This window comes from Micropterus salmoides, unplaced genomic scaffold, assembly GCF_014851395.1.
Source record: "Micropterus salmoides isolate LMB-PRFRI ecotype aquatic unplaced genomic scaffold, ASM1485139v1 Ms_hic_scaffold_14, whole genome shotgun sequence".
Lineage (NCBI taxonomy): Eukaryota > Metazoa > Chordata > Actinopteri > Centrarchiformes > Centrarchidae > Micropterus > Micropterus salmoides.
The window spans coordinates 22,423,317-22,439,971 of NW_024040485.1; the positions used below are offsets into that span (position 1 = coordinate 22,423,317).

At 40.4% G+C, this 16,655-nt stretch overlaps 2 protein-coding genes across 4 annotated transcripts; one reads left to right on the forward strand and one right to left on the reverse strand.

Moving 5' to 3' along the window:
• Positions 1-627: 627 nt before the first annotated feature.
• LOC119902333 (CPD photolyase) lies at positions 628-8,763 on the reverse strand. 3 transcript variants are annotated; one of them, XM_038718449.1, is made up of 10 exons: positions 8,582-8,763; positions 7,984-8,330; positions 7,742-7,890; positions 7,258-7,440; positions 5,643-5,801; positions 4,951-5,149; positions 2,063-2,215; positions 1,803-1,924; positions 1,538-1,697; positions 1,286-1,434 (listed from the first exon to the last, which is right to left on the reverse strand). In XM_038718449.1, exons 1-10 carry the CDS (start codon positions 8,602-8,604, stop codon positions 1,286-1,288), a joined length of 1,644 nt encoding a protein of 547 aa, XP_038574377.1. In that variant the 5' UTR covers positions 8,605-8,763. The 3 variants fall into 3 exon arrangements, with proteins under 3 accessions (XP_038574375.1, XP_038574377.1, XP_038574376.1); XM_038718448.1 differs by having other exon boundaries at positions 7,984-8,354; XM_038718447.1 differs by lacking the exon at positions 8,582-8,763 and having other exon boundaries at positions 628-1,434; positions 7,984-8,556.
• Positions 8,764-8,873: 110 nt separating this feature from the next.
• Positions 8,874-16,564, forward strand: LOC119902335 (UAP56-interacting factor-like). The gene is made up of 9 exons (XM_038718452.1): positions 8,874-9,052; positions 9,236-9,376; positions 9,484-9,647; positions 14,523-14,671; positions 14,959-15,031; positions 15,217-15,272; positions 15,463-15,537; positions 15,765-15,891; positions 16,035-16,564. Exons 1-9 carry the CDS (start codon positions 8,980-8,982, stop codon positions 16,134-16,136), a joined length of 960 nt encoding a protein of 319 aa, XP_038574380.1. The 5' UTR covers positions 8,874-8,979; the 3' UTR covers positions 16,137-16,564.
• Positions 16,565-16,655: the final 91 nt, after the last annotated feature.

Below are 16,655 nucleotides of genomic sequence, written 5' to 3' on the forward strand. Positions count from 1 at the left end.
CCTGCTGCTTTTCAACCACTAATCTTCAAGAACTGATTTACTCTTCATCTACAACAGCATTTGAAGGATTAGCAGCTTGTAGGATAGAAACTTGAACCAGTAAATTATAGAATAAAATATCACACTGTAATATTCCTTTCCTTGTAACCATACAAACTGGTTTCAGCTAATCAGCACAAAAAAGCACATTCTTGGGTGACATATCTTTTTCCTCTGAAATGTAGTAAGACAGCAAAAGCCCATAGCATAGAGGAGTTCGATATTGGATTTTGCGAAATGGTTTAAAGTGCATTGTTTGCTGAAGGGAATGTTTTTATACACTAGTTAATTAGGTTTGGTAGAAGTGGTTTTTGTTTCTGTGCTTAATCACATCAGTGCTCAATAAAACCACATTTGTAACTGTGATGTTTCCCAAACCCTGCAAATACAAGTGTTTTATACAGTATATATATTTGTCTTTTCTATTTTGGATTAAAGAACATGAGTTTCAATAATCAAATTATTTTGTTGACCATCATTAAAATGTGTTTTGTTAAAAAGAGCATTTATATACCGATTTGATTAGATTTTGAATCAGTAGCCTGTAGATAACAATACTACAAGCTACTCTAGTATTAAATTCATTAATTTAGAATTGATTGAAGTTTATTATTTATTAATGAAATTCAAATGCTATCAATCAACGTGATTGTGGGTGGATGTATCCTTCTGAGTAAAGAATAATCAAAAAAGTCAAAAATCAAATCAAAAATATGCTGCATTTCAGGTCTTACAGATAAGAATATTCTAAATGAACAATGAGATCTTGATATATACGTGATAGCAAATCGCCTTGTTTACAGTTGTACAGTATGTTTTGTTTGAAAAGAGGTATTTTTCAGAAAATGGAGTCAAATCCTTTGAGTTACTCTAAAAGAACACCATGTATTGTGGTAGCTTTTTGAAAAGAAAATTTACTGTGAAAAAAAAACAATAATTAAAAAGTAAAAAGTTCTTTCTGCTTACTAAGTAGGCACCACAGAGCAAAATATAATGTTAAGCAACAGCACACTGTCCAATACCCTACCAGAAAACAGCTTAGAGTCTTGATAAGCATAAACAACATGTCTAAATATTCAGTCAAATAAACAGTCTAAACAACAATATACTGAATGTTTTTGTCAAAACAAGATAAAAATAAAAAAAGAAGAAAATCAACTGTTAGAAAGGCTGTTCCCTGAGGTAAAGGTTTAGGAGATACATGCTGTCAGGCATTTTATTCCTATCCTTCAAAACATTTTATGCCTCAAAGGTTTTTAGGACAATACTTTCTCTCAAACTGGGCTACGGCAAACTTCCGAAGGCAGCCTTTGTAGTTCATGTAGCGGATCTTTCCGAAAACAGGTCTCTCTCCCCAGCCCTGGTCATGGATGCCACAAATCGACCACATACAACCTACAGGAGGGGAAACACAGCGGGGAGGGCGAGAAGATGTGTGAAAACGAATTCAGTAAATCAGTATAACACGCACGAATAAGAATTTAATCTAAGTCCTCACCGACAAAGCCATTAGGGTCCTGGCCATCCAGCTCATAGCGATCGTTTAGGTACAGAGCGATTGAGAGCGCCTCCTTTGGTGAAGAAGTCCACTCCAGAATCTTTTTGGCCCAGTACATCCTCAAGAAACCATGCATCTTCCCCTCAGTGATCATCTGGTACTAAAGGAGATAAAGCCAAAAAAACAGCAGTAAGAAACAAAGCTCAACACGGACAAGCGAGCAAATGTGTTTACATCAAAAACACCTGAGAGAGACTAAATGTACCTGAGCAGCATTCCAGAGTTTGTCATGTGTCTTTGCTTTCTCCAGCTGCTCACACGTGTAGAGATAGGGCCTCTTATCTTTGCCATGATCTTTTAAGGTCTTCTGAGCCCACTCATACGCACCTGAGTAGTACACACACACACACACACACACACACACATCAATTTAGTCAAATGAATCCAGCTGGTGAGCAGATGACTCATCTGAATGACACCACATTCCAGTGTGAACAGGATGTAATTACTGATAACTCAACGGACCCTCGACGCTGTCATATTTCTTGTTGTAAAAGCAGAAGTTGTCAGTCAGCTCCCTGCGCACCACCAGCTCCTCGATGAAGGAGGACACGGACTGACCTGCGCTCTTCCCGCTGCTCTGAACTTGCAGCGCCACACGCTGGGCTGACAGGTGGCCTGAAGGGGAGGAAGAAGAGATGGTTGAAAAGGATCAGAAAAGAGACAGATAAAGATGGACAGAATAAGGAGGCAATGATAAAAGGGTGTCTTCCCCAGTTAAGAGCTGGTATGAGGAACTTTTAAAGCCTGTGATCTGGCATCACGGCTGCTGACTTTCAAATAGCACTGTGTTAAATGCCATCCAGTGGTTTAACGGTAGTGTCAGCTGCATGCAGGATATCTCCGTAATCCAATGTAGATACAGGATTCTACAGTGAGAGTACTTCACTCACAAATGCCCCTAAAAATAGATATGTGCGAACCCAAGAAATTACTTACGAATAGTGTGTGCAGGGCTGGACTGGGACAAAAAATTTCACCATTACACCGTCCTTGCTTAAGGGCTTAGATTAGGGATTTGACAAAACTCTTAGCCCATGAGACTTGACAATGCACAATAGTGGGGCCATGACAACAAGACAACAACATATTTTAATATGTTGACAAAATAGAAAACACTTAATTTCCTGCATTCTGGAGACATACTTGCATCAACCCTGAAAAACTGCTACCTTATTATGCCATTTGTCAAACTGAACCCTATAAATCATTAAGCTACATTTAAATTATTAAAAATCATAGGCCATATAAATACATTTATTATGATTTGTATCATTACTACTGATAATATATATTGTTTTTAATTGAAGAGGGGGAAAATTTGGGCTTTAAATACATCATTTCCTGCATTCTGGTGAATTGTTCTGCACCAATTCATTGAGGAAATGTCTTTATTTATATAAAAGGAAAAACAAAATTCAGGTGACCATTCAAAAAATAAAAAATATAGTGTAATATAGTGCTGTAAGGCTCTCAGGCATTCTGTATTGCTGTCAAATATGTTTCTCCTGTTTTTCATTTTATTTTATCCCTGCTGAGTCAACACACATGCAGGCATGACTGAAGTAACCTAAAGTATTTAAATGTGCACATTGCACCTTTTCACCTCAATGATAAATGAATTCATTTTAATTCAGTTATATACCCCTGCACCTTAATAGCTCCTATGTTTCAGCAGCTTTTCTGCTCATGTTCAGAACTTTCTGCACATTAAAAATCTCTCCCACATATCTGTGTTCTCTGACATTTGCACAATAATAATTTGAGATAATATTACGAGATATAATGAAAATGAAGTCATTATATTTTAACAAAATCTACCTGCCCCACTGCTGTGCATTACCCTGCGTTATTGCTCTGCTGATATGGTAGTAGGCTGCTTCCCCCTTTAGTGCCCGTCTGGGACTGTACTGGATGAGAGGAGCTCACTGCTCTTCATCAGAGGTAGAAAACCGAAACTGAAAACATTGTGATCAGACAGCAATATCACCACACATCCACACACATGTTCACTTCAGCACCTCTGATAAAGTTCAGCTCACAGCCGCTTCAGAGGGAATCAAGCATCCTGGAACAGAGAGACAGTCAAACAGAGCAAAGTGTCTCTGTGAGAGGGGGCCAGAGACAGCAGAGAGAGCAACAGGTGTCTGTGTCGTGGTCAGGTGTGTCATGTTATTCTCTCACTACTTTGCGGCGACTGTTAACCGTTTGCGTAGCAAACACATTGACTAGACGCTGACCAACAACATTTATATTTAAATGTTTTGATTACAATTTGCTCGGGACAAATTAGTAGTTGCTAAGTAGAGAGCAGAGGGGGTGGGTCCAGTGTCAGTAAAGAAAATCATCCTGTGGGCCGATGTCCATGCTTTATGGGCCGAACGTTGGCCCGTTTTATAGTTATATAAATAAATAATTTACATTACACCGGCCCCAAAGGTGCGTCGGCCCAGTACGCCAGATTACTAATCCAGTGTGTGCGAGTAAATACTTCAAACTACTGTAATCCCCCCTAACCCAAAAATGAAACTGCTGTAATTTGAATTAATACTATACTAGTGGTAAAATATATAGTATAACAACTGTATGAAATTAAAATGAAAATATTAGCATAATATAATTCATATGATTATATTAACAGTATATTATAAATTAACATTATACCTTTAATTGAATGTTAGAATATTATACTTATAAACTTATACTATAATAGTTACTCCTATAGGTTGGGATAATGGACAGGTGTAGATCTAACGTTATTATGTTACAAAACGCGTACACAGTGAATATTTTACAAGCACGGACTGAAGCGACAGTGAACATATCAGTGCAGATGTCATTTGTTAGCTACCAAGTTGGTTTCATGTTCATAGGCTATGTCGCCTTCTCCACTTGCGGTACATCTGCTGCTGTAAACAGAATTGTGGGTGGAAAAATCCAGAAGACGTGTTCTGTGTCTTTTCAGCTGCTTTATGGAGAAAGTCAACAGAGCTGACACATACGTGGAGAAAGACACAGAAAGAGGCAGGGCATACCGCTGTGTCTGCAACAGAGGTGTGTGAGAAAAAAAGAACTGAAGTGAAAGAGAGCTAATTAAATTAAGTAAACACTAAAATAAGGTGAAGAATTAAGTACAATTTAAAAGTAGAAATAAGCTACTAGAAACAGAAAATATACCCTGACAACCATCTGTAAGAACAGACTTAAGTCTACACAAAATTTGTAGCAGTTGTACTAAGGTCAGGTCTAAAGTTTGACTGTTGTGGTTGAAGGACCTCCAGAGTGAATACAGAGTTGCCCCCAATACACGCATCACACCCTTTTTTTAACCACCTTTTCATGGTACTACTGACCGAAGCGGATCCAGGGGGAGAGCTGGCTGAGGGCTGCAGCATTTGGGTCGTTGCGTTTGGTGTCAAACTGTTTAAGGCGTACATCAATGAAGGACTCCAACATGGCCAATCCTGCCTTGGTGCCTGGCTTAGCCCACTCCGTCTCTCCAACTGTTTTGTCAACCTGCAGGGAGGCCAGGGTTTTGTCCCAGTCTACTTGCTGTACGGTAAAGGTGGGAGAAAAGAGGAAAATTCAGCTGAGGTCACAGGTGACAGTAAAATATACACTGCAAACTTCAAAAGAGGTGAAGAAGGTTCTGAGCCTTTCACCTAGCTTATGTTATCAGGGGACTCAAACCAGTGAATGGCATATCAATCAAAGCACTGCAGCGAAGGCGCACACCCCTGCAGCCTTAACATCAAGTGCTGGGAAGGATTTTTTTTATTTTACTTTTGAACAGTCAAAAAAGTCCACTGTTTATATTCACTCGTCAATAAATAATGTGCAGAGGAGGGGAGCTGGTGAAGGTCGAAAGGAAGTGCTTTATTGCAAACGCCACATCAATGAGCTCACTGACAGCTCACTTTCCCTTGTATTGATCTTAGAAAACACTTCAAGGAACATTTTTAGGAGAACCATTTTTAGGACTCTCAACCAGATCCAGTCCTTGAAAATGAATATACTGTTAGTATACTGTTACTGCAGCACTTACTTTTGTGGTTCTTGTAGCCGTGTAGGGGTGTTTCTCTACCAGAGGAAACTGAGTGAGGAACTCTGGCAAAAGCTTGTTGATTTTTCCTCTGATTGTCCTTGCGGCGTACTCAAGTTTAGGTGATGCTTCCCAGCAGGTAACAATATTGTGGGCGTCAACCTATAAAAAGGAAAATGAGGTGTTTAACTCATATAACAGATAATGAAGAAATACTGACAGCACACATGGGCACATAAAAAGGCAATACAGTCTCATGGATGAGGGACGAAACAAAATGTACCGCCCCCCCTTTCGCTATCTGGGCACAGGTAATGTGGGTGAGTTTTAAGTAAATGTTGAAATACAGTCTTTCAACCACCTTTAGAGCACATTTTATGGCATGATAGAATTTTTCGTTTCATTGCTTTATGAAGTTAATTTAGAACAATGTTTGGAACATTTTTGAGTGTGTAAAATAAATGAATCAGATTTCTTTAAGTTACCAGATGTTCTTGAATGTGAGTTGGAATGAGGTGTTTAATGTAAAAATGCCGACACACAGCAGAGAATATGCAATAACCCCGTAAATCTGCCACCTGTTTACTGGCTACCACTTACTATTTATTCATCATTCTCTATTTCAGCATTGTTCATACTGTATATTGTATATACTGTATATCAAATCCACCTACCTGATGTACATAACACCTGCAGATAATACTTATTTATTCCAGCATTCTTTGCACTCATCACACTGTGTACATGTATGCATGTATGTATATGTGCACCTGTATATCACATCCACCTCCGACATGTACATAATAATAACAATTGTAATAATAATTTTCTCCTGCATCCTTTGCACTCTGCTCATTGCACTATTGTCTCAATCTGTCTGTTTTTTGTTCATAGTGTGTGTGTATATATATTATATATATATATAATATATATATATATATATATATATATATATATATATATATATATATAATATATATATATATATATATATATATATATATATATATATATATATATATATATATATATATATATATATATATATATAGATGTGTGTTCTCTATACTGTAGCCGTGTTTGATTTTAATTGTCTTATTGTGTTATTGTATAAGTAAGCACATCGTGAGCATTGTACAATCCAGAGTCAATTTCCTCGTATGTGTACACATACCTGGCAATAAAGCTGATTCTGAGAATAAGGCTAAAATTGTCATACACGCTATAAGAATACATCAAAGCAACACATTCATAGTAGACGTCTGTTTACTTAGGCATTCACACTGTCTGCAATTTTCTGACTTCCTGCATGTCGCAGCTGCAGCTGTGTTGCTTTTAGCCTGGATTGTGTGTTTAACTATGTCATCGGCTATTTGTCCAATATTATAGTTTTCTCATGCTTATGATGCTCTGCTGTCTGTTTGCAATTGGTCATATCCTGCAAACACCACCTTTTTTATGTGAACAAGCTCATGACTGGATTGGGATAACCGGCATCGACTGTTAAGGTTAGTGAAGCCAGATAACGAAAAGATATCCTGGATATGTTGAACTTTCAGGCCCCAGAACGCAGAGCATCCCATCAACACTCTCTCCCCTTTGTGGACAGAGTTTTTACCTGTATGAATGGTATGTCCTTCGGAAGCATCTTTTTGACATCCTCCAGCCACTGCAGTGGCTCTCTGAGGGGGGAGAAGTCTGTCACAACCGCCCCAAGGCTGCAGTCTGACACAAAGCTAGGGACAACTTCCCCCGGTGAACCATGCAGCAAGTGGAACTGGATGTCTAAGGTTTTACATTCCTGTTTGTTAGGGGCAGAACAACAAAGTTAGAGACTTGGTTGTGGGTTCAAGTACCTGGATCAAAAACTACTGAAAAATGTTAGTAGATTCTAACCAGCTTAAAACACTTGAATAAAAAATGTGAATAGACCCTGCAAGTATTTGGTGGTATTACTTGATCTGGTCTATTTGCTAATGGAATACAGTAAATGTACTGTGATGTTTGTTTTTTCTGTCAATCAAATGACTATAGACACACTGACTAATGCACTACTGGAATTTCTGGCTGTAAGTGCATTCAAAAAATCATGAAGTCAATACCTCTGCAACTTCTTCCAGACCTTTCAACATAAAGCTGTAATGTCTCAGAGTGGACAGTTCTGATTTTGGGACATGCAGGCAGACGCAGATGTGCAGAGGTAGGCTCTCCTTCATGGCAAGCTGCTGTGCATGGATCAGTGCCCAATTATCTAAAACACAGGGGGAAACAATGGACACATGGAGAAAATACAAGCCAAAACAGGAATCTCAGTGCACTGCTGTAAGTTGTTCTAAGTGTTTACCTTGTACTCTTTGGTCTCTTGACATCCAGTACAGGACACCCTCCGAGCCCTGCTTTATCTTTTTAGTTTCAGATATAAAACGAAGGCGCTTGTTGTTGAATTTCAGCTCCTTCATTTCTGTCCTCTGCTTCGTCACAAGGTCCTGCAGCCAGCCCCCAGCTCTCTCCTTCTTCTCCTTCATGGGAGCCAACTTCTGCTGCTTGGCACTGGGCTCTTCAGCCGCTGCAGCAGATGTTGCCTTGCGTTTTACGGCTGACATGGTGATTTCACTGGTGATTGACTTGGTCAGGCAGGAGAATACTGAACTGGGCCTCTGATTTCTGTAGGCAACAAACCTCAAGAGGCGCCTTGGTGCACAGTGAAAAGGTGAGCTGCAGTGAAAATTGTGAACAACTCGTGATAACACCGTGTGCGTTTGCAAATCACTACAGAAAACAAAAAATACGAAAACAAGTGTATGTTGGACTAAACTCTGAGGATAGACTCCATTAAGAAACACAAGCCTGATATGGAATATAGAATATGGAGAAAAAAGCAAACCACACGACCAGCTACAACTTCTCATTCAAATGACCGTCGCGTTGAAAATATAACTTACCTCCTCCAAATGCAGTGCAACATACAATGAATAACGACTGAAGTAAGTCTGTGAGAGATAATTTGAAGCTAAAGTAAGCCGAAGGAAAGGGCTTGCGGAGTTACGGGCCTTTTATAAGTCCAGCGACGAGAAACACGTTAGGTGGTATCGTATTTCCTTTCATACTGCTGGTTACATGAGCGCGGTGGTGTTTAGGTTTTGTAACACTCTGTTTTTGTTGGATTGAACTACAGTTCCCACAATGCAAGTGGAATGTCTTTGCTGGGCATGCGCGGCGCAGTTTACGGCTCGGAGGAGGTTCGTGTCTGTTGCCTCAAAAGGGACGGTCAGCTGGCACGGGGGGCAGCTATTATTGTATTTTCATTTTCCTCTCGGGTTGCGTGTCGTGGTTTAAAAGTATGAACACAAATGATTTTACAGCAAGTCGGGGGAGAACACCAGCGGTTCCCGATAAAGTCGACATGTCATTAGGTAAGGTGCTTGATGGCTAACGTTAACACAAACGTTACTAAAACAGAGTACTAGCTAATGTTAGCTTAGGTTAACTGGTGGGGGGTTGTCCGTAAGTTAGCTAGCTAGCCAGCCAGCTAAAAACACGTAATTTGATCATTCACACGAAATTGTTAACAATTGCTCGTGTGATCAATTTAACAGATGACATCATTCGGTTGAACAAAAAAGAGCAACAGTTAAAAAGGAGAGAGGCCAATGTGAACCGCCGACCAGTCAAGAGGAAAGGCCGTTTAACCCAAGGAAAGGGAGTCCCGTCGAGGGCTGCTGGACCATTTCAGAGAGGTGTGTGTGCTATTTTATAGCACTCTTTCGTTTGCTTGGTAACTGTTACTTGTTTTTGCCAAAACAACTCTGTGCATATGTAATGTCGCTAATATTATCTTTACCAGGAGGTGGCGTGCCCCGGGGAGGAGCCCCGAAAATAAGAAACAGAAGGGTCCCTCCACCACCAGGCCGACGACGGGGTCAAGGGGTTATCACAGGACTGGCAGCCAGGAGGCCAGCTGCCCTGCTGAAACGAGTCGGAACACTTAACAGAGCAGCAATCAACCAGGTAATGGAGGACAACCTGGAGTCAGTGCACACACAAGACAGGCCTGGTCACTATAGCCTCTGATCAGTCTTGCACCTCATTGTATTTCATTGGTATTCCAAGGTACACATTTGTCACATTACGACAGGTTGTAAAGTGAAATTAAGTTTGTAACTCCCTTCTACCACATAGAAGACAATATAACGTTACAGCAATAATAAAGCAATCATAAAATGGTAGACGGGAATTAAATAACTTTATTCAGTGGAGTAGTGCTGAGGATGAAGGTTTTAAAAGAGTCAGCTAAATATGTAAATGTAAAAAAAATGTAAATCTCAGATCATATTGTGCGATCATAACATAAATGTAATTAGATAGGTTATTGGAGGAATTATCTTGCTAAAGCAATGTTGGAACACCTCGTCAAGTCAAGTTTATTTATAAAGCACATTTGAAAACAACCAAAGTGCTGGACAAGTTATACAGAAAAAGATGTAATACATACATACATACATACATACATACATACATACATATATAAATAAATGGATAAAACCAGAGAAAATAAAACAGGCCAGACAATTAATGGCATACAGCAAAACAACGCAGTTAGATACAAAATAGATAAATAAAGACACAAGTGCAGGTGCCCCTAAACAGACTCAAACGCCAAAGAATAAAAATGTGTTTTAAGTTGAGACTTAAAAGTGTGGATGGTGGGGGATGATCTAATAATCAGGGGTAGATTATTCCACAGTCTCAGGGCCACAACTGAAAAGGCACGGTCACCCTTTGTTTTCATACGAGACTGTGGGATGGCTGAGGGAATGATTTGATGATCTGAGGGATCTGGAGGAGTGATGAAACATTAGGAGTTCTGAAATATAAGATGGGGCCAGTCCATGTAATGCCTTATAAACAATTAGCAGCACCTTAAAGTCGATTCTAAATTTCACTGGTAACCAGTGAAGAGCAGCCAATACTGGGATTATATGGTCACTCTTCCTTGTACCAGTTAGCCTTATCAATAAAAAACCTCAAGAACTTGTAATTTCAGCAGTAGCATCTGTGAGTGCAGTAGCATGGTTTAATGCAGTGTTTATTACACTGAACAAGGTCTTAGGGCTGTGTGCGTTTCTAACAATAATATCAGAGAAGTACTTTGTTTTGGAGACTTTGACCAGGAGTTGGTAGGACGTTAGGCAGTTTCTCAATATTTCGTAGGTCAACTCAGTATGTACTCAGTAGGATTGTTTAGACTCATAGTGTTTAAATGCTGGCCACTGAGACACTGTTTATTGTTTATTTATTTCATTGTAACCTTTATTTAACCAGGGACAGATCATTGAGATAAAATCTCGACACGAAGACAGCAAGTCTGACCGTACAGACATAAAACATTAACAATACATCAAAACATCTACTATTTTACCTATACACATTATGCAACAGCACACTATAAAAAACAGTGCATTAAGATGCCTTCATAAAGAATACACTAATGAAAAGCTTGCTCATTTAAAACATTTACACTCATCTTTAAAAACCTGTAATCAATGATTTGAACTTCGCAAAAGGCACCAGCACCTCCAGCCGGAGGGTCCTTTCTTTTGTAAGGAGTTCCAAGTAGATGGGGCACAGCATGAGAAGGCAGTCTTTGTCTCCCAAATACAAAGTGTTATAAGAAAATAATTTGTAAAGTAGTAAAAAAAAGACAAACAAACTGAAGCACAGATAATGTAAAAGAAAGAAGAGGGAAAAGAGTAGAAACAGTGCCAAATATTAATTAAAGCTGCAAGCAGCGTTGGGCGGGCCCTCTCACTTGTAGCGCGTCCGGGTGTGAGCCGGCCGAGTTGCATATTCTGGAGCTCTGCCGGTGCGGCTGTGAATTTGCTACGCGGTTCCGACGCCGCATGAAGGTGTTATATGTCGCTTCCTGTGTCCCCTATGTGGAGCTACATAGCACTTGCCGCTATGAATATAAATCGGTATTGGCGTGTAGATGTCTGCGGGGTGGGACAGTTATCAAGCACGTAAAGTTTGTTTCAGATGTGAGCATGTACACTGAACAATAATGTACCCAAACAATAAAATAAATTCCTTTTATATTTCCCTGCCTTGTTGTTTATGTGTACATACAGAGGGAGAATGTGAGAACAGCACACATTTCATCGTTTCTGTGTGTTAGAGCATGGGAGAACAGTGGATACTTTTAATACAGCCCACACCCCTAATACTGTGTAACTATAACAAGTAGAGAACAGAAGAAAAAGATGTTCTTTCTTTACAACTGTCTGCATAGCTTATTCATATTGTGTAATGAATGAAAATAAATAGGCCTACTTGGCTCCTCTCTACTTTGACATTTAAGATTAGCTTGTTTGATCCACCTTCATACACATGTGACATTACTGTACAACTTGAGAAAGGTGAGTTGTTTTCTGCTCCAGCCTGCCTAAAAGAAAAGCGTTTTTGGGATTAAATGGACTTTATTAGCTGCTGCAGTGCAGGATGAACTCAGAACAGACCCATTTCTCACCTTATTATTCTAAATCATGCAACGAAGAAGAAGAAATGCATACACGTACCACAGAAAATTCGTGCACATAGGTGAAACGTGCGGCGGGGGCTGCTTCGTTAAAAGTCACTTCCTGTTGCCAGCAGGTGGCGCTATGACTGTGGGTGAATGTCAGCATGTACATGTGTTCAGGGCGGGACTCTCATCCTACATGTACACTTTTCCAAAAATGGCCGTAAAACTCAAAATGGCCGACTTCCTGTTGACTTTAGGCTATGGGTTCTTGAGGCTTTTTTGTGCGTCTTGATATGATACATGTCCCCAGAAAATTTCGTACATGTAGGTTGAACGTGAACGAGGGGCTAATCTTTTCCAATTTTCTAGGTGGCACTAGCGAGTCATTTTGCCACGCCCATGTGCGAAACTTATAGAATACGAAATTTTTCACCAGTTCTGACATGTTTGCAAATTTTGGTGAGTTTTCGAGTATGTTTAAGCCATGTCATTTGAGCCTACTTTTGCAGGGAAAAAAATATATATATATATAATCTTAGCAAATTCAATAGGGACCTCACACGGTCGTGCTCGGGCCCTAATTACACTGGAACTTTATCTATTTGGTGCTGGTATTGCACAAAAGTTTGATCAACTCTGCGAGACCTTTTGTCAGCTACAGACGGAGCTCTTCTTCGTTTCAAAAACTTGTGGATCGTTAGTTTGTTACATTGGTTAACAAAGCCAGTCTTGCTTGCCTTTCTTTTCTTTGAGCAAGCACACCAACAGACTGAGCTCCTCCTGCTTCAGTGACCTGGATCTGCCTGACCTTCATCATGCCCAGAGGCAGAGTTTTCTCCACATCCTGTCTCCTGGCAGCAGTTGCCATCTGTCCAGGAACAGCTAGCTCACTTCGTTAACGACCGCACACCCAAACACAAGAAAAGCAATCTTGTGCATGCGGTCCAATGCAGTGAGGAATGCACAGACCTCTATATTGGGGAGACTAAACAACCACCACCCAAACGCATGGCTCAACACAGAAGGGCCAACTCCTCAGGTCAAGACTCTGCAGTCTACTTACATCTGAAGGACAGAGGACACTCGTTTGAGGACCACCAGGTGCACATTTTAGACAGAGAAGATGGATGGTTTGAAAGAGGTGTCAAGGAAGCATCTACACCAGGGTTGAGAAGCCGTCATTGAACAGGGGAGGGGGTCTACGCCACCACTTATCCCCCACTTACAATGCTGTCCTTTCATCACTTCCCAGGAAACTCAACAAACGTAACCTATTGGCCTCAGGTGAGGATACCAACGATGGTCGTTCAGTCTTGGCCACAGGTAGTCTTAACGACTGTAACGACTGTCGTCACAGCAACAAGGAACACTAACGAACCAGCGGTATCGATGACCCGGGCCAACGTCCCCACTGAGGTTAAATAGCTGAGTTTCCCTGCCAGGCAGTCAGAACTGAAGAAGTCCTTTGGATGAGGGACGAAACGTCTTCCAGTATCTTCAACCAAGTCCAGTTGCCCTTGATTTTAACCTTCGTTGGATAGTAGGTCATATTGCGATTTTGACAAAGGTTTGGTTATTTGTTCAGCCCTATTTGTAGCCCTAAATGTCCTCAGTCACCATTGTCTGTATTAAATGTTTCTCCCATCCTAAATGACAGCAGATCTAATCTAAAACCATTACTGGCTAGTGTTAAAAAAATATTGTTATACTGTAGAAAATAATGCAGTTGAATGACATCACTTCTGACAAACTGTACCCCACTCTCCTTTAAACACAAACAACAATCATGTATTGAAAACTACAGCGTAACCCAATGTATTTTTCTATTTCAATAATTAATAAAAAAATTCCATCTAAGACAACACTTAACTGGCCAAGATAACCATGTACTGTATATTAGGTTGTACTCTGCTTGGAATAATGGGATTATACATGACTTTTCTTTGTTTTGATATCGGCCATCAGCCGCCCTGCTCTCTGAATACTGGCATCGGCCATTGAAAATTCCGTATTGGTCAACCACTATTACACACTGAAATTGTGCAGATTTGACCAAGCTGATTAGATTGATTAGGTGTCACTGAGCTTACCTATCCTTTTTAAGAATTTAACAATGAAGCGACTGTTTTCTTCTGTCACCAGTTACTTTCATGTTTTTGTATCAGCTGCATCTCACTTAATTCCAGACAGTAATTCATACATTCAGTATATTTATTTATTCTAATTTGAATGGATGTTTTGTTTACTGTCACACAGTACAATGAGCTAACCATGTCATCTCTTACACTCCATTTGTTGAAGCAGTCCTGTTTCAAAAGTACGGCCTTTGGTTATACTGTACTTATCTGCACATCCACTTTCAGAAAACGAGACAGAAAACAAAGCCCTTCATTCAGCGCCCTGAAGCCCAGTATAGGAAGCCAGAGGTACAGAGGCGGCTGTACAGGCAGCTCGATCCACAGAGGGGCCAGAACGCGACATCTGTCAGGAGACCGTTTCAGCTGCAGCGACGGTGAGAACACCATCTAACAACTTGTGTACAGTACTATGGTGCACTTGTGCTCGTGTAGTTCTCTCTGAATACAAGGGGAATTGTGGGAGTGGTGTAAGAAAGACTTAAAGAGATGTAATCTAAAAAGTAGTTTGATTCTAAACTGGTGTAAAGGAATAAAGATGAATCTAAATTTGATTCTTTTATGTGGTTAACTGTGTATACAGGAACACACACTGTACACTTTGCTAGACCTGCACCGAATACACCGCGGTATTTCAATACTGTTGTTGTTGTTGGTCTTGCAGACCACTGCCGTCTGTCCAGCATACTCAGAGGGAAGCACGCCAGGCCACATTTCTTTTTCGCAGAGGACTCAAGGTACATAATGGTTATGTGTGGCGTTGAGAGTTGTTAAACATCCTGTATTTGTAGATTTACCAGAATGTGTCATGGCTTTTCTGTGAGGTTATGTAGTATAACCAGTTTGTCTGGGCATATTGGTACTTTGAAATCTATCTCTGGACTAAATCCACATGTCAACACACCACTGTGTTTATTCTCAGGTGCAGGCCCAGGTGCACAAGCCAAATCCTGAAACTTCTCCAGTCCGAACCCGCCAGTGAGTATTTTTATACATAAAAAAAAAAAAAAAAAACCTAATTGCCTTAGTGTGTGTGTGTGTGTGTGAGAGGAAATTGCACTGAGGATATGAATCATTTGGAGGGGAAAGAAGACCATTGTTTGCCATATTAGGGTCCGGTTCTGTTGTTATTGTGTGATACAAGACAATGTTTCTGTTTGTCCACCAGGTGGCGCACATCTACAACCAGCAGTGGAATCTTGACCGTTTCAATTGACAACCCCACAGCCAGGACTCAGCCTGAGTAAATATCCTAAACCCTGCAGAATCTTTCCGCACTGGTTTTAGATATCCTTTAGGAGATCATCTACTTAAGCATATTTCTTTATTCATAGTTACTGAAATAGTGGTGTGTTATATTGCATACATAAACAAATTTGTAAATATGCATGTTGGTTATGACCTTCACACTAAACATCACATACAAGACACTTCCAGATAAAAGTGACATACAGTGTGACTTCTTTGTAGGCCTCCCACTGCTTGGACCCTGCATCCCCCAGTTGCCAGCTCTGCTCCCGTTAAGGTGGAAACAGTGGAGAAGAAAATACCAAAAGGAGTGCCTCTGCAATTTGACATCAATAGTGTTGGGAAACCGGTGAGAGCATGCTGCGATTTCTGTATGGTTAAGACACAGGAACATTTTAAATGCAGGTGTTTGTATCCCCACATTGTCTGTCTCAAAAATATTGCTCAATAACAGTGCATTAACGTGTTTCTGGTGTTCTTTTATTTCCTCAGCAAACGTCGATGACCTTGAATGAGCGATTTCGCATCCTAAAAGATCGGCGTGCCACCACATCACACAGCAGTAAAGGCAGCCGATTTGTTACTGTGGGTTAGCCAGCAAGAAGACCAGTGACGAGTAATCCCCTTTTGTCCTGTTAAGACCCACGCAGTGAACCTCACCTTTCTGATGAATGGGACGTGCTGACCCACTGACTGACTTTACTAATGGGAGGAAGGGGAACCGTGGGACAAACTGTGAGAACTCAAGTGTCAATGGAAGAGTTTGTTTAAAATAAGTCTCAATTCTTTGTCCATTTCATTGTGATGGAGTGTTTGTATTGTGAATGTCATACACGGAAGGAAAGAGCACCCCCCCGAACCGTTGACACTGTAATGAGGACAGCTTGGAAGTATTTGTTTTCACAGAGGACTGCTATGTATTTGCCGGGGTGGCACGTATGTTCTCGGTACCCCCTTTTTGACATTTGAGAATTGTTTTGTAATGTTTCCTCAAATAAAGAAGTTTCTCTTTAAAGATTTGATATAGCTTCAGATTAATTTGTAGCACAGATGCTGAAAATCTTCTGGTGAGCAAACACTGCCATCTGGCTGTTAAACATAAACCAGTCACCT